The sequence below is a fragment of the Bufo bufo genome, chromosome 4 (assembly GCF_905171765.1).
Source record: "Bufo bufo chromosome 4, aBufBuf1.1, whole genome shotgun sequence".
NCBI lineage: Eukaryota > Metazoa > Chordata > Amphibia > Anura > Bufonidae > Bufo > Bufo bufo.
The window spans coordinates 603,160,531-603,188,338 of NC_053392.1; the positions used below are offsets into that span (position 1 = coordinate 603,160,531).

At 44.1% G+C, this 27,808-nt stretch overlaps 1 protein-coding gene across 1 annotated transcript in view; it reads right to left on the reverse strand.

The window, feature by feature from the left end:
• LOC120999350 (calpain-8-like) overlaps positions 1-25,423 on the reverse strand; it is a 62,406-nt gene extending 36,983 nt beyond the window's left edge. Inside the window, exons 1-7 of the mRNA XM_040430217.1 lie at positions 25,187-25,423; positions 22,868-22,937; positions 20,897-21,015; positions 19,365-19,498; positions 16,026-16,191; positions 14,940-15,023; positions 14,548-14,633 (exon numbers count right to left, since the gene is read on the reverse strand). Of these exons, the coding sequence (XP_040286151.1) occupies positions 14,548-14,633; positions 14,940-15,023; positions 16,026-16,191; positions 19,365-19,498; positions 20,897-21,015; positions 22,868-22,937; positions 25,187-25,423 (896 nt within the window). The remainder of the gene's footprint in view (positions 1-14,547; positions 14,634-14,939; positions 15,024-16,025; positions 16,192-19,364; positions 19,499-20,896; positions 21,016-22,867; positions 22,938-25,186) is intronic.
• Between the last annotated feature and the right edge of the window lie 2,385 nt (positions 25,424-27,808).

Sequence of the window (27,808 nt, forward strand, 5' to 3'; positions counted from 1 at the left end):
GAAATTACTATATGGAGGCAGTGTGGGGGGAAATTACTATATGGGGCAATGTGGGGGAAATTACTATATGGGGAAGTGTGGGGAAAATTACTATATGGGGCACATTGTGGGAAAATACTATATGGGGGCAGTGTGGGGGGAAATTACTATATGGGGCAGTGTGGGTGGAAATTACTATATGGGGCAGTGTGGGGGAAATTACTATATGGGGAGGTGGGGGAAATTACTATATGGGGCAGTGTGGGGGAAATTACTATATGGTGCTGTGTGAGGGAAATTACCATATGGGGGCAGTGTGTGGAAAATTACTATATGGGGGCAGTGTGGGGGAAATTACTATATTGGACAGTGTGGGGGAAATTACTATATGGGGCAGTGTGGGGGAAATTACTATATGGGGGCAGTGTGGGGGGAAATTACTATATGGGGCAGTGTGGGGGGAAATTACTATATGTGGGCAGTGTGGAGGAAATTACTATATGGGGCAGTGTGGGGGAAATTACTATATAGAGCAGTGTGAGAGGAAATTACTATAAGGGGCTGTGTGGAGAAAATTACTATATGGGGTTAGTGTGGGGGGAAATTACTATATGGGGGCAGTGTGGGGGAAATTACTATATGGAGCAGTGTGGGGGAAATTACTATATGGGGCAGTGAGGGGGAAATTACTAAAAGGGGCTGTGTGGAGGAAATTACTATATGGGGGCAGTGTGGGGGAAATTACTATATGGGGGCAGTGTGGGGGAAATTACTAAAAGGGGCTGTGTGGAGGAAATTACTATATTGGGGCAGTGTGGGGGAAATTACTATATTGGGGCAGTGTGGGGGAAATTACTATATGGAGCAGTGTGAGGGGAAATTACTATAAGGGGCTGTGTGGAGGAAATTACTATATGGGGGCAGTGTGGGGGGAAATTACTATATGAGGCAGTGTGGGGGAAATTACTATATGGGGCAGTTTGGGGGAAATTACTATATGGGGCAGTGCGGGGGAAATTACTATATAGAGCAGTGTGAGGGGAAATTACTATAAGGGGCTGTGTGGAGGAAATTACTATATGGGGGCAGTGTGGGGGGAAATTACTATATGGGGGCAGTGTGGGGGAAATTACTATATGGAGCAGTGTGAGGGGAAATTACTATAAGGGGCTGTGTGGAGGAAATTACTATATGGGGTTAGTGTGGGGGGAAATTACTCTATGGGGGCAGTGTGGGGGAAATTACTATATGGAGCAGTGTGGGGGAAATTACTATATGGGGCAGTGTTGGGGAAATTACTATATGGGGCAGTGTTGGGGAAATTACTATATGGGGCAGTGTGGGGGAAATTACTATATGGGGCAGTGTGGGGGAAATTACTATAAGAGGCTGTGTGGAGGAAATTACTATATGGGGGCAGTGTGGGGGAAATTACTATATGGGGGCAGTGTGGGGGAAATTACTAAAAGGGGCTGTGTGGAGGAAATTACTATATTGGGGCAGTGTGGGGGAAATTACTATATGGGGGCAGTGTGGGGGAAATTACTATATGGAGCAGTGTGAGGGGAAATTACTATAAGGGGCTGTGTGGAGGAAATTACTATATGGGGGCAGTGTGGGGGGAAATTACTATATGAGGCAGTGTGGGGGAAATTACTATATGGGGCTGTGTGGGGGAAATTACTATATGGGGCAGTGTGGGGGAAATTACTATATGGGGCAGTGTGGGGGAAATTACTATATGACGCAGTGTGAGGGGAAATTACTATATGGGGCAGTGTGGGGGAAATTACTATATGGGGGCAGTGTGGGAGAAATTACTATATGGGGGCAGTGTGGGGAAAATTACTATATGGAGCAGTGTGGGGGAAATTACTAAAAGGGGCTGTGTGGAGGAAATTACTATATGGGGGCAGTGTGGGGGAAATTACTATATGGAGCAGTGTGAGGGGAAATTACTATAAGGGGCTGTGTGGAGGAAATTACTATATGGGGGCAGTGTGGGGGGAAATTACTATATGAGACAGTGTGGGGGAAATTACTATATGGGGCTGTGTGGAGGAAATTACTATATGGGGGCAGTGTGGGGATAATTACTATATGGGGCAGTGTGGGGGAAATTACTATATGACGCAGTGTGAGGGGAAATTTCTGTATGGGGCAGTGTGGGGGAAATTACTATATGGAGCAGTGTGGGGGAAATTACTATATGGAGGCAGTGTGGGGGGAAATTACTATATGGGGCAGTGTGGGGGAAATTACTATATGGGGAAGTGTGGGGAAAATTACTATATGGGGCACATTGTGGGAAATTACTATATGGGGGCAGTGTGGGGGGAAATTACTATATGGGGCAGTGTGGGTGGAAATTACTATATGGGGCAGTGTGGGGGAAATTACTATATGGGGAGGTGGGGGAAATTACTATATGGGGCAGTGTGGGGGAAATTACTATATGGTGCTGTGTGAGGGAAATTACCATATGGGGGCAGTGTGTGGAAAATTACTATATGGGGGCAGTGTGGGGGAAATTACTATATTGGACAGTGTGGGGGAAATTACTATATGGGGCAGTGTGGGGGAAATTACTATATGGGGGCAGTGTGGGGGGAAATTACTATATGGGGCAGTGTGGGGGGAAATTACTATATGTGGGCAGTGTGGAGGAAATTACTATATGGGACAGTGTGGGGGAAATTACTATATAGAGCAGTGTGGGGGAAGTTACTATAAGGGGCTGTGTGGAGGAAATTACTATATGGGGTTAGTGTGGGGGGAAATTACTATATGGGGGCAGTGTGGGGGAAATTACTATATGGAGCAGTGTGGGGGAAATTACTATATGGGGCAGTGAGGGGGAAATTACTAAAAGGGGCTGTGTGGAGGAAATTACTATATGGGGGCAGTGTGGGGGAAATTACTATATGGGGGCAGTGTGGGGGAAATTACTAAAAGGGGCAGTGTAGGGGAAATTACTATATTGGGGCAGTGTGGGGGAAATTACTATATTGGGGCAGTGTGGGGGAAATTACTATATGGAGCAGTGTGAGGGGAAATTACTATAAGGGGCTGTGTGGAGGAAATTACTATATGAGGCAGTGTGGGGGAAATTACTATATGGGGCAGTTTGGGGGAAATTACTATATGGGGCAGTGCGGGGGAAATTACTATATAGAGCAGTGTGAGGGGAAATTACTATAAGGGGCTGTGTGGAGGAAATTACTATATGGGGGCAGTGTGGGGGGAAATTACTATATGGGGGCAGTGTGAGGGGAAATTACTATAAGGGGCTGTGTGGAGGAAATTACTATATGGGGTTAGTGTGGGGGGAAATTACTATATGGGGGCAGTGTGGGGGAAATTACTATATGGAGCAGTGTGGGGGAAATTACTATATGGGGCAGTGTTGGGGAAATTACTATATGGGGCAGTGTTGGGGAAATTACTATATGGGGCAGTGTGGGGGAAATTACTATATGGGGCAGTGTGGGGGAAATTACTATATGGGGGCAGTGTGGGGGAAATTACTAAAAGGGGCTGTGTGGAGGAAATTACTATATTGGGGCAGTGTGGGGGAAATTACTATATTGGGGCAGTGTGGGGGAAATTACTATATGGAGCAGTGTGAGGGGAAATTACTATAAGGGGCTGTGTGGAGGAAATTACTATATGAGGCAGTGTGGGGGAAATTACTATATGGGGCAGTTTGGGGGAAATTACTATATGGGGCAGTGCGAGGGAAATTACTATATAGAGCAGTGTGAGGGGAAATTACTATAAGGGGCTGTGTGGAGGAAATTACTATATGGGGGCAGTGTGGGGGGAAATTACTATATGGGGGCAGTGTGGGGGAAATTACTATATGGAGCAGTGTGAGGGGAAATTACTATAAGGGGCTGTGTGGAGGAAATTACTATATGGGGTTAGTGTGGGGGGAAATTACTATATGGGGGCAGTGTGGGGGAAATTACTATATGGAGCAGTGTGGGGGAAATTACTATATGGGGCAGTGTTGGGGAAATTACTATATGGGGCAGTGTGGGGGAAATTACTATATGGGGCAGTGTGGGGGAAATTACTATATTGGGGCAGTGTGGGGGAAATTACTATATGGGGGCAGTGTGGGGGAAATTACTATATGAAGCAGTGTGAGGGGAAATTACTATAAGGGGCTGTGTGGAGGAAATTACTATATGGGGGCAGTGTGGGGGGAAATTACTATATGAGGCAGTGTGGGGGAAATTACTATATGGGGCAGTGTGGGGGAAATTACTATATGGGGCAGTGTGGGGGAAATTACTATATGGGGCAGTGTGGGGGAAATTACTATATGGGGCAGTGTGGGGGGAAATTACTATACGGAGCAGTGTGAGGGGAAATTACTATAAGGGGCTGTGTGGAGGAAATTACTATATGGGGGCAGTGTGGGGGGAAACTACTATATGAGGCAGTGTGGGGGAAATTACTATATGGGGCTGTGTGGGGGAAATTACTATATGGGGCAGTGTGGGGGAAATTACTATATGGGGCAGTGTGGGGGAAATTACTATATGACGCAGTGTGAGGGGAAATTACTATATGGGGCAGTGTGGGGGAAATTACTATATGGGGGCAGTGTGGGAGAAATTACTATATGGGGGCAGTGTGGGGAAAATTACTATATGGAGCAGTGTGGGGGAAATTACTAAAAGGGGCTGTGTGGAGGAAATTACTATATGGGGGCAGTGTGGGGGAAATTACTATATGGAGCAGTGTGAGGGGAAATTACTATAAGGGGCTGTGTGGAGGAAATTACTATATGGGGGCAGTGTGGGGGGAAATTACTATATGAGGCAGTGTGGGGGAAATTACTATATGGGGCTGTGTGGAGGAAATTACTATATGGGGGCAGTGTGGGGATAATTACTATATGGGGCAGTGTGGGGGAAATTACTATATGACGCAGTGTGAGGGGAAATTTCTGTATGGGGCAGTGTGGGGGAAATTACTATATGGAGCAGTGTGGGGGAAATTACTATATGGAGGCAGTGTGGGGGGAAATTACTATATGGGGCAGTGTGGGGGAAATTACTATATGGGGAAGTGTGGGGAAAATTACTATATGGGGCACATTGTGGGAAATTACTATATGGGGGCAGTGTGGGGGGAAATTACTATATGGGGCAGTGTGGGTGGAAATTACTATATGGGGCAGTGTGGGGGAAATTACTATATGGGGAGGTGGGGGAAATTACTATATGGGGCAGTGTGGGGGAAATTACTATATGGTGCTGTGTGAGGGAAATTACCATATGGGGGCAGTGTGTGGAAAATTACTATATGGGGGCAGTGTGGGGGAAATTACTATATTGGACAGTGTGGTGGAAATTACTATATGGGGCAGTGTGGGGGAAATTACTATATGGGGGCAGTGTGGGGGGAAATTACTATATGGGGCAGTGTGGGGGGAAATTACTATATGGGGCAGTGTGGGGGGAAATTACTATATGTGGGCAGTGTGGAGGAAATTACTATATGGGACAGTGTGGGGGAAATTACTATATAGAGCAGTGTGAGAGGAAATTACTATAAGGGGCTGTGTGGAGGAAATTACTATATGGGGTTAGTGTGGGGGGAAATTACTATATGGGGGCAGTGTGGGGGAAATTACTATATGGAGCAGTGTGGGGGAAATTACTATATGGGGCAGTGAGGGGGAAATTACTAAAAGGGGCTGTGTGGAGGAAATTACTATATGGGGGCAGTGTGGGGGAAATTACTATATGGGGGCAGTGTGGGGGAAATTACTATATTGGGGCAGTGTGTGGGGAAATTACTATATTGGGGCAGTGTGGGGGAAATTACTATATGGAGCAGTGTGAGGGGAAATTACTATAAGGGGCTGTGTGGAGGAAATTACTATATGAGGCAGTGTGGGGGAAATTACTATATGGGGCAGTTTGGGGGAAATTACTATATGGGGCAGTGCGGGGGAAATTACTATATAGAGCAGTGTGAGGGGAAATTACTATAAGGGGCTGTGTGGAGGAAATTACTATATGGGGGCAGTGTGGGGGGAAATTACTATATGGGGGCAGTGTGGGGGAAATTACTATATGGAGCAGTGTGAGGGGAAATTACTATAAGGGGCTGTGTGGAGGAAATTACTATATGGGGTTAGTGTGGGGGGAAATTACTATATGGGGGCAGTGTGGGGGAAATTACTATATGGAGCAGTGTGGGGGAAATTACTATATGGGGCAGTGTTGGGGAAATTACTATATGGGGCAGTGTTGGGGAAATTACTATATGGGGCAGTGTGGGGGAAATTACTATATGGGGCAGTGTGGGGGAAATTACTATATGGGGGCAGTGTGGGGGAAATTACTAAAAGGGGCTGTGTGGAGGAAATTACTATATTGGGGCAGTGTGGGGGAAATTACTATATTGGGGCAGTGTGGGGGAAATTACTATATGGAGCAGTGTGAGGGGAAATTACTATAAGGGGCTGTGTGGAGGAAATTACTATATGAGGCAGTGTGGGGGAAATTACTATATGGGGCAGTTTGGGGGAAATTACTATATGGGGCAGTGCGGGGGAAATTACTATATAGAGCAGTGTGAGGCGAAATTACTATAAGGGGCTGTGTGGAGGAAATTACTATATGGGGGCAGTGTGGGGGGAAATTACTATATGGGGGCAGTGTGGGGGAAATTACTATATGGGGGCAGTGTGGGGGAAATTACTATATGGAGCAGTGTGAGGGGAAATTACTATAAGGGGCTGTGTGGAGGAAATTACTATATGGGGTTAGTGTGGGGGGAAATTACTATATGGGGGCAGTGTGGGGGAAATTACTATATGGAGCAGTGTGGGGGAAATTACTATATGGGGCAGTGTTGGGGAAATTACTATATGGGGCAGTGTGGGGGAAATTACTATATGGGGCAGTGTGGGGGAAATTACTATATTGGGGCAGTGTGGGGGAAATTACTATATGGGGGCAGTGTGGGGGAAATTACTATATGGGGCAGTGTGGGGGAAATTACTATATGGAGCAGTGTGAGGGGAAATTACTATAAGGGGCTGTGTGGAGGAAATTACTATATGGGGGCAGTGTGGGGGGAAATTACTATATGAGGCAGTGTGGGGGAAATTACTATATGGGGCTGTGTGGGGGAAATTACTATATGGGGCAGTGTGGGGGAAATTACTATATGGGGCAGTGTGGGGGAAATTACTATATGACGCAGTGTGAGGGGAAATTACTATATGGGGCAGTGTGGGGGAAATTACTATATGGGGGCAGTGTGGGGAAAATTACTATATGGAGCAGTGTGGGGGAAATTACTAAAAGGGGCTGTGTGGAGGAAATTACTATATGGGGGCAGTGTGGGGGAAATTACTATATGGAGCAGTGTGAGGGGAAATTACTATAAGGGGCTGTGTGGAGGAAATTACTATATGGGGGCAGTGTGGGGGGAAATTACTATATGAGGCAGTGTGGGGGAAATTACTATATGGGGCAGTGTGGGGGAAATTACTATATGGGGGCAGTGTGGGGGAAATTACTAAAAGGGGCTGTGTGGAGGAAATTACTATATTGGGGCAGTGTGGGGGAAATTACTATATGGGGGCAGTGTGGGGGAAATTACTATATGGAGCAGTGTGAGGGGAAATTACTATAAGGGGCTGTGTGGAGGAAATTACTATATGGGGGCAGTGTGGGGGGAAATTACTATATGAGGCAGTGTGGGGCAAATTACTATATGGGGCAGTGTGGGGGAAATTACTATATGGGGCAGTGTGGGGGAAATTACTATATGGGGCAGTGTGGGGGAAATTACTATATGACGCAGTGTGAGGGGAAATTACTATATGGGGCAGTGTGGGGGAAATTACTATATGGGGGCAGTGTGGGAGAAATTACTATATGGGGGCAGTGTGGGGAAAATTACTATATGGAGCAGTGTGGGGGAAATTACTAAAAGGGGCTGTGTGGAGGAAATTACTATATGGGGGCAGTGTGGGGGAAATTACTATATGGAGCAGTGTGAGGGGAAATTACTATAAGGGGCTGTGTGGAGGAAATTACTATATGGGGGCAGTGTGTGGGGAAATTACTATATGAGGCAGTGTGGGGGAAATTACTATATGGGGCTGTGTGGAGGAAATTACTATATGGGGGCAGTGTGGGGATAATTACTATATGGGGCAGTGTGGGGGAAATTACTATATGACGCAGTGTGAGGGGAAATTTCTGTATGGGGCAGTGTGGGGGAAATTACTATATGGAGCAGTGTGAGGGGAAATTACTATAAGGGGCAGTGTGGGGGAAATTACTATATGGGGTTAGTGTGGGGGGAAATTACTATATGGGGGCAGTGTGGGGGGAAATTACTATATGGGGCAGTGTGGAGGAAATTACTATATGGGGTTAGTGTGGGGGGAAATTACTATATGGGGCAGTGTGGGTGAAATTACTATATGGAGCAGTGTGAGGGGAAATTACTATAAGGGGCAGTGTGAGGGAAATTACTATATGGGGCAGTGTGGAGGAAATTACTATATGGGGGCAGTGTGGGGGGAAATTACTATATGGAGCAGTGTGGGGGAAATTACTAAAAGGGGCTGTGTGGAGGAAATTACTATATGGGGGCAGTGTGGGGGAAATTACTATATGGGGGCAGTGTGGGGGAATTTACTAAAAGGGGCTGTGTGGAGGAAATTACTATATTGGGGCAGTGTGGGGGAAATTACTATATGGAGCAGTGTGAGGGGAAATTACTATAAGGGGCTGTGTGGAGGAAATTACTATATGGAGCAGTGTGGGGGAAATTACTATATGAGGCAGTGTGGGGGAAATTACTATATGGGGCAGTGTGGGGGAAATTACTATATGGGGCAGTGCGGGGGAAATTACTATATAGAGCAGTGTGAGGGGAAATTACTATAAGGGGCTGTGTGGAGGAAATTACTATATGGGGGCAGTGTGGGGGGAAATTACTATATGGGGCAGTGTGGGGGAAATTACTATATGACGCAGTGTGAGGGGAAATTACTGTAGGGGGCAGTGTTGGGGAAATTACTATATGGAGCAGTGTGAGGGGAAATTACTATAAGGGGCTGTGTGGAGGAAATTACTATATGGGGTTAGTGTGGGGGGAAATTACTATATGGGGCAGTGTGGGGGAAATTACTATATGGAGCAGTGTGGGGGAAATTACTATATGGGGCAGTGTTGGGGAAATTACTATATGGGGCAGTGTGGGGGAAATTACTATATGGGGCAGTGTGGGGGAAATTACTAAAAGGGGCTGTGTGGAGGAAATTACTATATGGGGGCAGTGTGGGGGAAATTACTAAAAGGGCCTGTGTGGAGGAAATTACTATATTGGGGCAGTGTGGGGGGAAATTACTATATGGGGCAGTGTGGGGGAAATTACTATATGGGGCAGTGTGGAGGAAATTACTATATGGGGGCAGTGTGGGGGGAAATTACTATATGAGGCAGTGTGGGGGAAATTACTATATGGGGCAGTGTGGGGGAAATTACTATATGGGGCAGTGCGGGGGAAATTACTATATAGAGCAGTGTGAGGGGAAATTACTATATGGGGCAGTGTGGGGGAAATTACTATATGACGCAGTGTGAGGGGAAATTACTATATGGGGCAGTGCGGGGGAAATTACTATATAGAGCAGTGTGGAGGAAATTACTATATGGGGCAGTGTGGGGGAAATTACTATATGACGCAGTGTGAGGGGAAATTACTATATGGGGCAGTGTGGGGGAAATTACTATATGGGGGCAGTGTGGGGGAAATTACTATATGGAGCAGTGTGGGGGAAATTACTATATGGGGCAGTGTGGGGGAAATTACTATATGGGGCAGTGTGGGGGAAATTACTATATGGGGCAGTGTGGGGGAAATTACTATATGGGGCAGTGTGAGGGGAAATTACTATAAGGGGCTGTGTGGGGGAAATTACTATATGGGGGCAGTGTGGGGATAATTACTATATGGAGCAGTGTGGGGGAAATTACTATATGGAGCAGTGTGAGGGGAAATTATTATAAGGGGCTGTGTGGAGGAAATTACTATATGGGGGCAGTGTGGGGGAAATTACTATATGGGGCAGTGTGGGGGAAATTACTATACAGGGAGTGCAGAATTATTAGGCAAGTTGTATTTTTGAGGATTAATTTTATTATTGAACAACAACCATGTTCTCAATGAACCCAAAAAACTCATTAATATCAAAGCTGAATATTTTTGGAAGTAGTTTTTAGTTTGTTTTTAGTTTTAGCTATTTTAGGGGGATATCTGTGTGTGCAGGTGACTATTACTGTGCATAATTATTAGGCAACTTAACAAAAAACAAATATATACCCATTTAAATTATTTATTTTTACCAGTGAAACCAATATAACATCTCAACATTCACAAATATACATTTCTGACATTCAAAAACAAAACAAAAACAAATCAGTGACCAATATAGCCACCTTTCTTTGCAAGGACACTCAAAAGCCTGCCATCCATGGATTCTGTCAGTGTTTTGATCTGTTCACCATCAACATTGCGTGCAGCAGCAACCACAGCCTCCCAGACACTGTTCAGAGAGGTGTACTGTTTTCCCTCCTTGTAAATCTCACATTTGATGATGGACCACAGGTTCTCAATGGGGTTCAGATCAGGTGAACAAGGAGGCCATGTCATTAGATTTTCTTCTTTTATACCCTTTCTTGCCAGCCACGCTGTGGAGTACTTGGACGCGTGTGGTGGAGCATTGTCCTGCATGAAAATCATGTTTTTCTTGAAGGATGCAGACTTCTTCCTGTACCACTGCTTGAAGAAGGTGTCTTCCAGAAACTGTCAGTAGGACTGGGAGTTGAGCTTGACTCCAACCTCAACCCGAAAAGGCCCCACAAGCTCATCTTTGATGATACCAGCCCAAACCAGTACTCCACCTCCACCTTGCTGGCATCTGAGTCGAACAGGAGCTCTCTGCCCTTTACCAATCCAGCCACGGGCCCATCCATCTGGCCCATCAAGACTCACTCTCATTTCATCAGTCCATAAAACCTTAGAAAAATCAGTCTTGAGATATTTCTTGGCCCAGTCTTGACGTTTCAGCTTGTGTGTCTTGTTCAGTGGTGGTCGTCTTTCAGCCTTTCTTACCTTGGCCATGTCTCTGAGTATTGCACACCTTGTGCTTTTGGGCACTCCAGTGATGTTGCAGCTCTGAAATATGGCCAAACTGGTGGCAAGTGGCATCTTGGCAGCTGCACGCTTGATTTTTCTCAGTTCATGGGCAGTTATTTTGCGCCTTGGTTTTTCCACACGCTTCTTGCGACCCTGTTGACTATTTTGAATGAAATGCTTGATTGTTCGATGATCACGCTTCAGAAGCTTTGCAATTTTAAGAGTGCTGCATCCCTCTGCAAGATATCTCACTATTTTTGACTTTTCTGAGCCTGTCAAGTCCTTCTTTTGACCCATTTTGCCAAAGGAAAGGAAGTTGCCTAATAATTATGCACACCTGATATAGGGTGTTGATGTCATTAGACCACACCCCTTCTCATTACAGAGATGCACATCACCTAATATGCTTAATTGGTAGTAGGCTTTCGAGCCTATACAGCTTGGAGTAAGACAACATGCATAAAGAGGATGATGTGGTCAAAATACTTATTTGCCTAATAATTCTGCACGCAGTGTATGGAGCAGTGTGGGGGAAATTACTATATGGAGCAGTGTGAGGGGAAATTACTATATGGAGCAGTGTGAGGGGAAATTACTATAAGGGGCTGTGTGGAGGAAATTACTATATGGGGGCAGTGTGGGGGAAATTACTATATGGGGCAGTGTGGGGATAATTACTATATGGAGCAGTGTGGGGGAAATTACTATATGGAGCAGTGTGAGGGGAAATTACTATAAGGGGCTGTGTGGAGGAAATTACTATATGGGGGCAGTGTGGGGGAAATTACTATATGGAGCAGTGTGGGGAAAATTACTATAAGGGGCTGTGTGGAGGAAATTACTATATGGGGCAGTGTGGGGGAAATTACTATATGGGGCAGTGTGGGGGAAATTACTATATGGGGCAGTGTGGGGGAAATTACTATATGGGGGCAGTGTGAGGGGAAATTACTATATGGGGGCAGTGTGAGGGGAAATTACTATATGGGGCTGTGTAGAGGAAATTACTATATGGGGGCAGTGTGGGGGGAAATTACTATATGGGGGCAGTGTGGGGGAAATTACTATATGGAGCAGTGTGGGGGAAATTACTATATGGGGCAGTGTGGGGGAAATTACTATATGGAGCAGTGTGAGGGGAAATTACTATAAGGGGCTGTCTGGAGGAAATTACTATATGGGGGCAGTGTGGGGGAAATTACTATATGGAGCAGTGTTGGGGAAATTACTATATGGGGAAGTGTGGGGCAAATTACTATATGGGGCAGTGTGGAGGAAATTACTATATGGGGGCAGTGTGGGGGAAATTACTATATGGAGCAGTGTGGAGGAAATTACTATATGGGGGCAGTGTGGGGGAAATTACTATATGGGGCAGTGTGGGGGAAATTACTATAAGGGGCTGTGTGGAGGAAATTATTATATGGGGCAGTGTGGGGGAAATTTCTATATGGGGCAGTGTGGGGGAAATTACTATATGGGGCAGTGTGGGGGAAATTACTATATGGGGCAGTGTGGGGGAAATTACTATATGGGGGCAGTGTGGGGGGAAATTACTATATGGGGCAGTGTGAGGGGAAATTACTATAAGGGGCAGTGTGGGGGAAATTACTATATGGGGGCAGTGTGGGGGAAATTACTATATGGGGCAGTGTGGGGGAAATTACTATATGGGGCAGTGTGAGGGAAATTACTATATGGGGGCAGTGTGGGGGAAATTACTATATGGGGCAGTGTGGGGGAAATTACTATATGGGGCAGTGTGGGGGAAATTACTATATGGGGCAGTGTGGGGGAAATTACTATATGGGGCAGTGTGGGGGAAATTACTATATGGGGCAGTGTGGGGGAAATTACTATATGGGGGCAGTGTGGGGGAAATTACTATATGGGGCAGTGTGGGGGAAATTACTATATGGGGCAGTGTGGGGGAAATTACTATATGGGGCAGTGTGGGGGAAATTACTATATGGAGCAGTGTGAGGGGAAATTACTATATGGAGGCAGTGTGGGGGGAAATTACTATATGGGGCAGTGTGAGGGGAAATTACTATAAGGGGCAGTGTGGGGGGAATTACTATATGGGGCAGTGAGGGGGGAATTACTATATGGGGAAGTGTGGGGGAAATTACTATAAGGGGCAGTGTGGGGGAAATTACTATATGGGGGCAGTGTGGGGGAAATTACTATATGGAGGCAGTGTGGGGGAAATTACTATTTGGGGCAGTGTGGGCGAAATTACTATATGGGGCAGTGTGGGGGAAATTACTATATGGAGCAGTGTGAGGGGAAATTACTATATGGTGGCAGTGTGTGTGGTGGGGATTACTATTAGGGAACATTATTTTTGGGGACACTATACAGAGATTATTACCTGGAGCACAATATAGGGTGTTATTATTACTCGGGGCACTCTAGGGGACATTATAATTGCTGTAGACAATATACGGCCTTTTGGGGTAATTTATCAAACTGGTGTAAAGTAGAACTGGCTTAGTTACCCATAGCAACAGATTCCAACTGGATGTAACAGGTATGTGGTGCTGTATATGTAGAGCTGCTCACTACTGTGACCTGCGTCTCCTCTTCTCCTCCAAGTCTTTTTTTTATTATAATCTTATGTATTTTAAATTTGGCAACTAAAATTTTAGTTTGTCACCTGCAGTCCTATGTAACAGCCCAGACAACAGTGATAACTTACTGTGTGCAGATAATGTAGTAGATGTTCCCTGCAGTCCTATGTAACACCCCACATAACACAATAGCTCACTGTGTCATGTGGGGTGTTACATAGGACTGCAGGTAACATCTATGACATCTGTACTCAGAGAGTTATGAGATGGTGGGGGTCCGACTCCTGGCACCCCCACCAATCAGCTGTTTGAGGAGTCCGCGATGTCCCAGTGAGCGCCGCAGCCTCTTTGCTCGTTACCAAGCACAGCGCTGTCCATTTGATAGCACTGCACTTGGTATTACAGCTCAGCCCCAATCACTCAGATGGGACAGAGCTGCACCGAGACCATGTGAACAATGTCATATGGCCTAGAAAGAGACTGTGGAGCCTACGAAGCACCGCAGCCTCTTCATACAGAAAAAAACTAAAACTAAAATGGGGAGGGGGGGGGGGCGAGTTGGGTAGAAAGCCCCGGGCCTATCATGGACTTAATACTCCCCTGACTGTATGATGTCTGATCGTCATTTTTTTTACACTACACATTGGATATCCCCTTTAAGCAGAGCCTGAGCCCAATTTCTCATGGTGACCTAGGGTAGGTATGGGTTGATCTAAAACATCACATCACTGGTTGTCTTTGGGCTGATGGAAAACCCAATCTCTGTCTTTGGGAGGCATGCCCATAAATGAAGTACAGCACTTACCTATCACTCCAGGCTCCGTTCCACTCTTTATAACCCCAGGGATTCCTCACCCTCACAATCTGGGCCGTTCCACCACGATAGACGACCTGCTCATGACAATGGACAGTACAGTGACTATTTATATAGATAGATAGATAGATAGATAGATAGATAGATAGATAGATAGAGAGATATGAGATAGATAGATAGATAGATAGATAGATAGATAGAAGATAGATAGAAGATAGATAGAAGATAGATAGGAGATAGATAGATATGAGATAGATAGATAGATAGATAGATAGATAGATAGATAGATAGATAGATAGATAGATAGATAGATAGATAATAGATAGATATGAGATAGATAGATAATGATAGATATGAGATAGATGATAGATAGATAGAGTTACTTCCTCTGCTCCGGTCAGTGAATACGCATGGTTCTTGACCACGTTGGTGCTGACAACGATCTCTCCTGTTCCAGAGTCCGATTTCTGTGATAAATGATAAATGTCTCAGTGACTGAATTCCGTTCTCCTCACCAGTTATACGTAGTTTTCCATGTTGGCGTCACCCACTGCTGGGCACACGCAGGATCTTTAAAGGGGCGTTTCCATGAGTGTTGCTGCCCAAGATGGAGATGGCGGTATTCCCCTCATTCCCTCTCTAAACTTTGTTATACTCACTGTACACCATCATTATTATTATTATCATTTATTTTAAAGCGCCATTAATTCCCTGGCGCTGAACATCCAGCTGGTGTTACACAGAAATAAAAAACACAGTAAACAAGAAATTATTAACAGACTGGTACAGAGGGCAGAGGACCCTGCCCGCAAGAGCTTACAATCTATAAGGGAAGGGGGTACAGGCTGCTCTTGTGGCGCTGTGGTGGCAGCGCGCTCATTGCTCATCCATTTTTACATAAGGTGGTGGACAGTTATAGTTTTCCTGTAATATCCCTGGGGGTCTAGAGTCATTTACTTGCTGGTATCTCTGGTGGTCTAGATGATGGAGTGGCTAATATTCATGTCCATGGTAGTCTAAGATGATGACGTAGTTAATGTTCATATCATTGGTGGTCTAGTATGGTCACTGGTTAATATCTGATATACCTGGAGATCTATGGTGGACATGGCATAAAATACTATTTGTCTGATCTCTGGGACCCCCACCATTGACTTGAACAGTAGCAGTACCTCACAATGTAAGTACTACCATACCATGCTGAAATAATACCTCCATACAGTGCTCAAGTAACTCCACACACAAGCTATCTACTAATGCTATGCAATGTCTAAATATAACTGCTATACAATTATTGGGATAAGGGTTGTTATAGCGCCCCCATTCGGTGGAGATATGTACTGCACCCTGTATGAGCACACAGCTCCCACACCCTGGCTACAACTCTCTGCAGTCTCAATGAGCATGTGTGAATGGTGCAAACAGCAGAAGCTCCATCACTTGTGATCTCCAAATCCCACCGCACTTACTGTGCTACATGTGACCAGCGAATTCCGTCTCAAGGCTTTTTGGATTATCTGAAACAAATTCTGTGGAGCATTTTCGAAATAATACAGTTCACCAATCCCACCAGTGAAGTCCTCTAGAGCTTCTAATGGTAAACCTCCAGAGAGTGCTTCATATGAGCCGTTCAACCTGTGAAAATATACAAATAAAAGAGAAATAAAAAAAAACATATTTTGTCGCACTCTACTCCATTCCCTAGTGTTACATTACTATTACAATGGCTGAGTATAGCAACATCCCACGTGGTAGCAAAGTGACCACCATCGGTGTTTAGAATTTGGTGCATTGCTTACGGAATTAGAGCTGGTTCCATGTCCTTCCATATAATGATGTGACATATAGTGTTACCACTTGCTGTCTCTTCCTGTAAATGATATTGGTACAGATAGTACTGCCTCCCTGTCTCTCCATATAAATGATGTAGATACAGATAGTACTGCCTCCCTGTCTCTCCCTGTACATGATGTAGGTACAGATAGTACTGCCTCCCTGTCTCTCCATATAAATGATGTAGGTACAGATAGTACTGCCTCCCTGTCTCTCCATATAAATGATGTAGGTACAGATAGTACTGCCTCCCTGTCTCTCCCTGTAAATGATGTAGGTACAGACAGTACTGCCTCCCTGTCTCATCCTGTAAATGATGGAGGTACAGATAGTACTGCCTCCCTGTCTCTCCATGTAAATGATGTAGGTACAGATAGTACTGCCTCCCTGTCTCTCCATGTAAATGATGTAGGTACAGATAATACTGCCTCCCTCTCTCCCTGTAAATGTTGTAGGTACACATAGCGCTACCCCCCTGTCTCTCCATGTAAATGATGTAGGTACATATCTATGTCATATATCTTCTATATAAAAAAAATCTTCATATAAAAGATATATGACAGATAGTACTGCCTCCCTGTCTCTCCATGTAAATGATGTTGGTACAGATTGTACTGCCTTCCTGTCTCTCCATGTAAATGATAGGTACTGATAGTACTGCCTCCCTCTCTCCATGTAAATGATGTAGGTACAGATAGTACTGCCTCGCTGTCTCTCCATGTAAATTATGTAGGTACAGATAGTACTGCCTCCCTGTCTCTCCATGTAAATGATGTTGGTACAGATTGTACTGCCTTCCTGTCTCTCCATGTAAATGATAGGTACTGATAGTACTGCCTCCCTGTCTCTCCCTGTAAATGATATAGGTATAGACAGTACTGCCTCCCTGTCTCATCCTGTAAATGATGTAGGTACAGATAGTACTGCCTCCCTGTCTCTCCCTGTAAATGATATAAAAACAGATGGTACTACCTCCCTGTTTCTCCCTGTAAATGATGGAGGTACAGATAGTACTGCCTCCCTATCTTTCCTAGTAAATGATGTAGGTACTACAGATTGTACTGCCTCCCTGTCTCTCCCTGTAAACGATGTAGGTACAGATAGTACTGCCTCCCTGTCTCTCTATGTAAATGATGTTGGTACAGATTGTACTGCCTTCCTGTCTCTCCATGTAAATGATAGGTACTGATACTACTGCCTCCCTGTCTCTCCCTGTAAATGATATAGGTACAGACAGTACTGCCTCCCTGTTTCTCTCTGTAAATGATGTAGGTAGAGATAGTACTGCCTCCCTGTCTTTCCTAGTAAATGATGTACAGTGGCGGGGAAGTATGGATTCAATGAAATTCCAGCAAATTCAGGAAGCAAACATAACACTAACTGTAAAAAAGCTGAAGTGGAAAAGAGGATGGCTTCTACAAATGGATAATGATCCTAAACACTAAAAATCCACAATAGAATACCTCAAAAGACGCAGCTGAAGTTTTTACCATGGCCATCATAGACCCCTGTGAACAAAATTGAAAATCTGTGGATAGAGCAGTGCATGGAAAAATCTCACAGACCTGGAAGGCGTCTGCAAGGAAGAATGGATGAAAATCCCTCAAACAAGAATTGAAAGACTCTTGGCTGGCTACAAAAAAGTGTTTACAAGCTGTGATACTTGCCAAAGGGGTGCTATTAGGTACTAACCATGCAGGATGCCCAAAGTTTTGAGTTAGGCCCTTTTCCTTTTTTGCTATTTTGAAAATTTAAAAGATAAAAATAAAAATAGTTTTTGCTTAAGATTCAAAGGGAATTCTTTAACGCTATCCATTTTGGAGATCATTTTATCTTCAAATTACTGAACTGTTCACATTTGCATGCCACTGTAGGTACAGATAGTACTCCCTTCCTCTCTCCCTGTAAATGATGTAGGTACAGATAGTACTGCCTCCCTGTCTCTTCCTGTAAATGATGTAAGTACAGATAGTACTGCCTCCCTGTCTCTTCCTGTAAATTATGTAAGTACAGATAGTACTGCCTCCCTGTCTTTCCCTGTAAATGCTGTAGGTACAGATTGTACTGCCTCCCTGTCTCTCTCTGTAGATGATGTAGGTACAGATAGTACTGCCTCCCTGTCTCTCTCTGTAGATGATGTAGATACAGATAGTACTTCCTCCCTGTCTCTCCCTGTAAATTGTGTAAGTACAGATAGTACTGCCCCCCTGTCACTCCCTGTACATTATGTGGGTACCAATAGTACTGCCTCACTGTCATTCCCTCTAAATGATGGCAATACATATAGTACTGCCTCACTGCCTCTCCCTGTAAAAAATGTAGGTACAGATAGTACTGCCTCCCTGTCTCTCCCTGTAAATTGTGTAAGTACAGATAGTACTGCCTCCCGGTCTCTACCTGTAAATGATATAGGTACAGATAGTACTGACTCCGTGTCTCTCCCTGTAAATGATGTAGGTACAGATAGTACTGCCTCCCGGTCTCTACCTGTAAATGATATAGGTACAGATAGTACTGACTCCGTGTCTCTCCCTGTAAATGATGTAGGTACAGATAGTACTGCCTCCCGGTCTCTACCTGTAAATGATGTAGGTACAGATAGTACTGCCTCCTGGTCTCTCCCTATAAATAATGTAGGCACTTTTAAATACTAATAATTATGTAAGACGTTTAGTGGCAGTTTGTAGCCACAATAACCCTGTTCAATCCCTATTATTCTAACCTTATATAATGTCTAATCAGTGCAGACTAACTAATTGCCAGAGGTCCCACTCTGGATTTACCCAGCAAACAGCTGGTTTAGCCAGGGGAAACGTAGTATTAATGGATGTTCATGTAATACGAGGATTCCTTGAGTCCACCACCATGGAAGCCTCTCAAACAAAGAGGGATCACAATAGAGAGAGCCATTCCGTGTCGCTAACGCTCATGCTCCTCATTAGATCATTAGCCGATCCTCTCTTTTAGGTTCTTACTTGGCATAGGCCTTCTCCAGGAGGGCGCTCCAGAACTCGTTAGCTGAAGTGGACTTGACGAACACCAGCTTGTTTTTCTTAGTAGGCAGCCGATCGTCCACGACGACATCCACCCACTCGCCGTACTGCCAGAACTGGGGGGAACAGGTTATAGGTAAGTACACGGGTGAATGTGGTCTTGTCACACCCGAGTCACGGAGCTCGTCATAGAGGCAGAGGTGTTACTATCTTAGATTTTGTCATGGGTTGTGTTCTTGCTATGACAACAATTCATCCGCTTTCTTAATCTCCACTTGGTGTCATCTTGTGAATAATTCTGCGCTGATAATTTCATAATGCGTCTTTATAGAGGCCAGAGCATCAAATCCCCTTTATAGACATAGGGGAAGATTTGGGACGGGGGACAACTATAATATTAGTGGGGGATAACTTTTAACAAGGGAATAATCTATTAAGACTGGCATGTGATGCACAGACTTAAAGAGAACCTATAGGCAGGATCAACCCTATTCGTCCAAGCATGGTATCTGGTGGGGTTGATCCTGCTGATAAAAAAATTATACCCGTCTTCTGAAAATCGGTTGCCGTGTTCCGGAGCAAATAGACTTTTATTCTGAATGTTAACAGATGGGCAAAGCCAACACTGGAAAGCTGAGTTGCACTGAGGGGCTTGGCTCAGTGCACTGAAGCTTTTATTTGCATAAAAATGAACACACTGTTCTAATAGGTTTGATCCTGATTTTTAAATGATAAATTCAGTCTGCCCTCATCCACAAACTAGGCAGAACTTAGAAGCTGACCTTCAGTTGTTTATACATGGAACTCAATAATAACACAGTATGCAGTGAGCTCCTGAGCTCCCTCTAGTGGTGGCTGCAGGCAGCAAGAGGAGGCTCCTGAATGTTTCCAGGAATCCTGCAAGAAGGAAAAGGGGACTAGAGGTTGCTGGAAGCTGAGGAATATGTCACTCTCTGCTAATAAGATTTATTACAAAGTTTTGTTTAGTCATTTGTACTGCAAAAAGAGGCACAGGATAAATAGGGGGCAATTATATTAAGAACCCATTCAGTGTAAACAATACTGTAATATTAAAAGCTAGACCTCCCCTCGATCTGTAAGACTCTTCTGAATCAATTCATACTATCCTGATCCTCCTTGTGATTTTGCAGAACTCGCCCATAGCTGGCGTCACACTCCTGACATTTAGACAATACACGGTGTAACCTGCTTGTCAAGGCTTGTTCTAGTACGTTGACCACTTCTGAATGTCAGCCGATGTCACGATGACATCATCACTGTCATACAAGAAGAGGAGCTCAGTGACAGCTTCAAAGGAGACTGCATTAGCCAACCCAGCTCTGCTACATCTGTGTGATTCCTAACTGATTGAGGTGAATTTCTTTGGGGAGGTTGACTTGAGCGGACAACAGAATGTGATATCTTCTGACCAACTTCTCTTCTTGTAAAATTATGTTTTAGTCTTAATACTTAGTCCAAATCTGGTCCTATAGTCATAGAAAAGTGTGACTTACCTTAAAGTGAAAGATTCCTGCATAGTTAGCGTCAAAGCTCTGGTCCATGGGGACAACACGGCGGAGACAGTCTTCATTTAGAGTCAGGGACGCGATAGAACATAGAAACCAGCAGTCACCTGTGGAGCAGATTATGGGAGATTGTAAGACTCACAGTAAGCCTACATGCACACGAACGTTTGTGCAAATTGCGGATCCGTAAAAAAAACGGATGACGTCCGTATGGCTTTTTTTTTTTTTTTTGAAGATCCATTGTAACAATGCCTATCCTTGTCAGCAAAACGGACAAGAATAGGACATGTTCTATTTTTTTATGCAGGGCTACGGAAAGGAGCAACGGATGCGGACAGCTGTCCGCATCTTTTGCGACCCCATTGAAGTGAATGGGTCCGCACCCGAGCTGCCAAAAATGCGGCTCGGATGCGGAAACCAAACCCCGTTCTTGTGCATGTAGGCTAAAGGTGATGATTCATTTAATCAGTTACTTCTAGGGTATTGATCTTTCAGAGAATACGTATCTTAGGCTACTTTCACATCTGCGGCACGGATTTTCAGCCTGCCAGATTTCTCCGGACCCGGCACTGCCGGATGCGACCAGAATACCCTCCAGCCCCATTAACTATAATGGGGTCCGGCGGAGATCCCGCAGCAATCTGGCAAATATACAGAAAAACAACAACAAACCGCTGCACTCTGTAATTTGTGTCTAGCCAATTCCCAGCATTCTCTGCCAGAACCGTCAGGATCATAATGCTGTAGATGTGAAAGTAGCCTTAAAGGGATTGTCCCAAAGAGATAACATTTCAGAATGAAGCCACCCTAGTGATCCACATAAAACTAAATAAAAAATAAAAAATGGCTCCTGTTTTCTGTAGCTCACTTGTCAGCTTTACTGTATAGACTGTGACACCATGAGCAGAGCTATCTCATTTTCAGTATATAACTTTTCAGAATGAAGCCACCCTAGTGATCCACATAAAACTAAATAAAATAAAAACTCTAAATGGTTCCTGTTTTCTGTAGCTCACTTGTCAGCTTTAATGTTTAGACTGTGACACCATGAGCAGAGCCATCTCATTTTCAGTATATAACTTTTCAGAATGAAGCCACCCTAGTGATCCACATAAAACTAAATAAAATAAAAACTCTAAATGGTTCCTGTTTTCTGTAGCTCACTTGTCAGCTTTACTGTATAGACTGTGACACCATGAGCAGAGCCATCTCATTTTCAGTATATAACTTTTCAGAATGAAGCCACCCTAGTGATCCACATAAAACTAAATAAAATAAAAACTCTAAATGGTTCCTGTTTTCTGTAGCTCACTTGTCAGCTTTAATGTTTAGACTGTGACACCATGAGCAGAGTCATCTCATTTTCAGTATAGGGCAGGGAAGTTCATGAAATCTCGATTGTACTGCTGAAGGTCTAGATAAAGTGGGCTAGTGACACTATACACACAGATAAGGCTGTGTATGTCGCTCCACGGGGGAGGGACTGGAGACTATAATAATCTTAGCAATTTCTTTGTCCCATTCATTTCACCTGCTACAAAGCAACACACCCTGCTGTACTGTATACACAGACAATACAAGATGGAAGTGTGTGCCTCCAATATGGCCTCCCCCCCCAGGTTTTAAAACTACAAAATAAAAATAATAATGACAATATAATTAAAAAAAAAAACGACTTTATTTCTGTTCTACAGAAATATCTAAAGAAGGAAACCAAAGTTACATGCAGTGCATGAGACATTCCCTCTAAATGTCAACCTCATGGGAAGGAGGTTGGTTGGTTAATTAGTTACATCGTTAGTTAATGTAATGTTTACAGTAAAATGTTAACACATACAAAGGGAATTGTAAACCGGTCCAGCCGCCCTTCATATCTGACACGAAACATTCATAAAATGTTGGGCTGGGTGTAGAAAGTAAAAGTCAGCTTGTTTTCAACGTAAATGTAAGACTAATTACCTAACGATCCTTGCCGGACATCTGCACGAGTCGCCCCTTCATTAATGAACTGGGGATAGGGTTTTATTTCCTGTAAAATAACATTGTAACATTATTACATCTGGAGTTGTCGATGACTTTTCTTGTGTTAGGCCTCGTTCACATCACCATTTCTTTTTTTTATTTTTTTTTTATTAATTATCTTTATTAATATATCAAAACAAATTACAATAAACAAAATAATAAAGTAAATACTCCCCCTCTTCCTATACCAACCCCCCTCCCCCCCACCCCAAACCTGTGATGCGTCCAAAAAAATAAAAATAAAATATAATAAATTCATAAATAAAGTTTTAGAAATGATCACAACCAGTCAAATCTTCCAACCGCCCCATATCTTGATCCACTTCTCATCCGCATCTCTCTGCCTATACAAGATTTGCTCGTAGTTTTTTACCTTGTTAACTAGGTTTATCCATGTATTTAGTTCTGGAGTATGTCGAGCAAACCAGATCCGACTACTAGCCAAAATTCTAGATAGCAGCAGTATCCAGCCTAAGGCCTATTGCACACGACCGTATGGCTTTTTCAGTGTTTTGCGGTCCGTTTTTCACGGATCCGTTGTTCCGTTTTTTGTTTCCGTTGTGTTTCCGTTTTTGTTCCGTTTTTCCGTTCCGTTTTTCCGTATGGCATATACAGTATACAGTAATTACATAGATAAAATTGGGCTGGGCATAACATTTTCAATAGATGGTTCAGCAAAAAACGAAACGGAAGACATACGGATGCATTTCCGTATGTGTTCCGTTTTTTTTGCGGACCCATTGACTTGAATGGAGCCACGGAACGTGATTTGCGGGCAATAATAGGACATGTTTTATGTTAAAACGGAACGGAAAAACGGAAATATACGGAAACGGAATGCATACGGAGTACATTCCGTTTTTTTTGCGGAACCATTAAAATGAATGGTTCCGTATACATACCGTATACGGAACGCAAAAAACGGCCAGTAAACGGGGGGAAAAAACGGCCGTGTGCAGGAGGCCTAAGAAGATCTTTTGATACTTATGGCTACTTATTTTGGAAAACTTATTAAGCAAAAACACTTGTGGTTCAAAGAGTATTCGTATTTTAAGTTTATAAGTGATGAAGTTATTAATACTATTCCAGTATTTTATAAGTTCTGGGCAGGTCCAGATCATATGGAGATAGTCCGCACCTGAGGTGTCACATCTAGGGCACTTAGATGTATCTCTTAGCCCACATTTATTCAACCATGTAGGGGTGACATATAGTCTATGGCAAATATTAAAATGTACTAGAACATGATTAAAGTTCTGGGATAGTGAACCTAAATTCGCAAAGATATTCCCCCATCCTTCTAATTGTATATTCGGACAATCCAGCTCCCAGGCTCTTTGTCCTGGTGACTGTGTATCACTAAACAGTGCCTTAACTAATAGTTTATATATATATATACATCACCATTCATCCTTTCCGTTCTCCAGGTCCGTTGAGGAGCAGGAGAACGGAAAGGACGGATTCTGCAGATAACTGAGACCTAACTGAGCGTAACGGAGCCTAAAGACCGCATAGACTATAATGGGGTCAGTTCGGTGTCCACTCAGAATATGATTTTTGAGCGGAGACGAAAGTCTTTACAGTAATGACATGTATGGAGCTTAGTATCTAAAAGTACATAGTACAGTACATAGTAGGTGGTAACAGCATCAGGGAACCAGGAGAACTAAAGCTGGATTTACAGGGGGCAATGCAGCAGCCGATTGTCGGAAGGAAACGTTCCTTCCCAACTGCTGCTCGTTTACATGCAGCGATCTCCTTCACTGTATGAGGACGAGGGATAGCTATTGCGATACCTCGTCCTCATACAGAATCATGGTTTTTGAGCAGCAGATCGCTGTTTAGACCACACAATCTGCTGCCCAGAAACTGTGATCGGCGATGCCTGCATGAAGCACAGGATCACCCGATGAACAAGCATTTTGCTTGTTGATCGGATGATCGACAGCACATTTACACGGGCAGATTGTCAGGAACGATTTTGATCTGGACAATTATTGGTTCGTGTAAATGCAGCTTAACAATGTCCTCTAGGATTGTCTGAGGACACTCCTTTCATTCAGACTTCCAGAAAGTAAAGGCAGTCTTGTAGAACATTCAAAGTCAGATGATTGCTTTTTCCCAGATATAGGACGGTAAATTACTTTGCAAATACAATAGATACAAAATAAGACGTTCATATAATACAATAAAGCATAGCAAGAGCATCAGAAATACAAGTATAGACTGTATCTATTCTACGTTTCGTTTCCTTACCAAGGGTCTTTTCCAGACAATTCCCTGGACTTTCTCGGATTTGGGACCCAGGTCATTGATTCCAAGAGATGACTGAGCAGCAGGAAATGTGGGGTCTTCAAATAAAGTCTTGGAGGCCAAGCACTGCGCCCTCAGCTCTTCAAAGTATTGGTTTAGGTATTTTCTTGGGGTCTCATTGGCCCCAACCCCTGAGGCTGTGGCCCAATCTTTGGCCAGCTTAGCAGCTACACTTGCCATAGTATCGTGCTTCTGTGTATGGAGGCTAAAGACAACAGAGTAGTATTGGAGAAGCCCTAACTATATATAGTGCGTAAACCAGGTGTGAGGAAACCCTCGAGGACATAGAGGAGGAGATAACAGCTGGAGGAATTCCTGACTAGCAGAGTGTAGGGAGTGTAGTTTTGGTTGTCACTGGTAAACATTGCTTATCACATACTTGCATATGAGGTTAGGTCAGTATGATAAATAACAATAGAAGGAAAACTACCCCTCTTGGGTTCTTCTTTTTTCTTGACATCCGTAGGAGCCATCTTCAGAACTGTCAGATCTGCAATAACATGTTGTCTCCGACAAGTGATTCTTTAGTGGTTGTGCAACTACAACTCCCATCAAACTCAACAGTCTGTGTGTACTAAACCATATCCAGGGGGTGGACACAGAGAATATGTCTCATGGTGTTGATTCATACAACCATACCATCTCAGGGACAGGAGAGTCTGATGCTCGAGCTTGAGCCACCCCACCATGGGCCACATAGCAGCCACAAGGACTATGTCTATGATATGTAAGCCCTTGTCCACAGAGGCAGATGATCCTCAATATGGGGAGTACTTTGGGAGCTACATTGGGTTCTGATGTTGCTGTTCCACCATAAAGGGACCTGCCACATTGAAATAAAAGTTCAATCAAGCACCTAGCTCCAATCTGCGGCATGTGGGGGGCATAAAATCCAGACTGAAAGCAAAGTTTGTTTACACATGAAACCTCAAAAGTCATCTGGGATGATTGTGCGATGCCCCTGTCACGGACAGATCGTCTGATTAGAAGAATGGCGCATAATGATCCATTCTGTACTGCAAGTAAAACTGGACATCACATCCCAAGCCTAGGGCTGCAAACAGTGTCTACACAAACCATCAGACGGCATTTGCGTGACATTGTCCTACAAGCCAGACGTCCGGCTACAGGTGTTCTACTGACCTCACGCCACCACTCTCATGGGACATAGCAAGAAGGCAATGGAGTTCTGAAATGGAGGTCTATCCTCTTCAGCGATGAGTCTCGCTTTGCCTCGGATGCAATGATAGCCAGAGATTGGTCGGGAGACCATGTGGGCAACGCCATGAAGAGACCTTCACAAAGGGATTACTCCTGGGATTATGGTGTGAGGTGGCATAATGTACAGTAGCCAGACTCCGCTAGTCTTCATTTCAGGTAGACTAACAGCTTGGCATTGCATTGGTTTAGTCGTGGAACCAGTGGTGGTACATCCATTTATCCAAAAAAGGAGCCTTTTTTTTAACAGGACAACTCCAGGCTGAATGTTGCTTGTGCTCCTCTGAGCAGCCTTCATGGCCTATACATACTACTATAGCCTGCAGTATCTCCGGACTTGTTGAGGACATCTGGGACATCATTGGTCGTCAATAGAAAAGGTAGCTGCCAGAAGCAGATCTTGATGATTTGCGTGCCCAAATGCATTCAGAGTGGCAGAACATTCCTCAGGCAACCGGTAATAACCTTATTTAAAGTATGCCAAGGCATGTAAGTGTGGGTATTTCTGTGTGAGGCACTGAATAAATCAAGATGCTTTGAATATATTGTTTCCATTATCATGTCTATCAATCCGTTGATTTCCATAATTCCATGACTTTTCTTCTTGGAGTTGCAATTTCCATGTTGAGGAGTGTATATGGTTTAGTTCTATAAATCACAAGCTCTACCAAACCTTTTCCCACAAAACTATATATCAATCTGCTCAGCTCCTCCTGCTCTACAACATGCTGCCCGCTTCAAACTGACACAATAATACGGAGTGGTAATGGACAACCATATCATTAAACAATACTAACTGATAATATAATATAACCGCAATACTAATATCTCCATTCCAATTTCGATACTGTTCATTATCAGTTATATGTTGGTCTACCTGTCACGACCATGGTTATGGTCGTGACTCCTTATCCGCATGCAGTTGCCTGCGGTTTTGGTTTTGTTGTCAACCACATGGTGAGGGCTGCTTGTATGTTGCCTCACGTGTGGTTGCCGCTGGCAACATGTTTGTATTTGGCAGCATAGCAGCCTGAGCTGTTGCTAGGCAGCTTGCTGTCAAGTGCATGCGGTTTCACCTGGCAACCTCTTTTTGTATGTGTGCACTTTCCCTATTTGTTGTGCACGAGGTTATGTTTGTATGCACGGTGACACCTCCCTTCACTTGCAGTTGTCCGCGGCAACGTGTGGTGTTGTGTGCATGTAGTGGCAGTGTCTGCTGGCTGTTCCTCAGGACATGGTTGCCACGCATGCCGTTGCCGGCGGTAACAGTGTGTTTATGTGCTTTTCCCTTTAGTGGCTTCCCTACCCTGCCTGGTGTAGGAAGGTATAACTCCCTTCTTTGTGGGT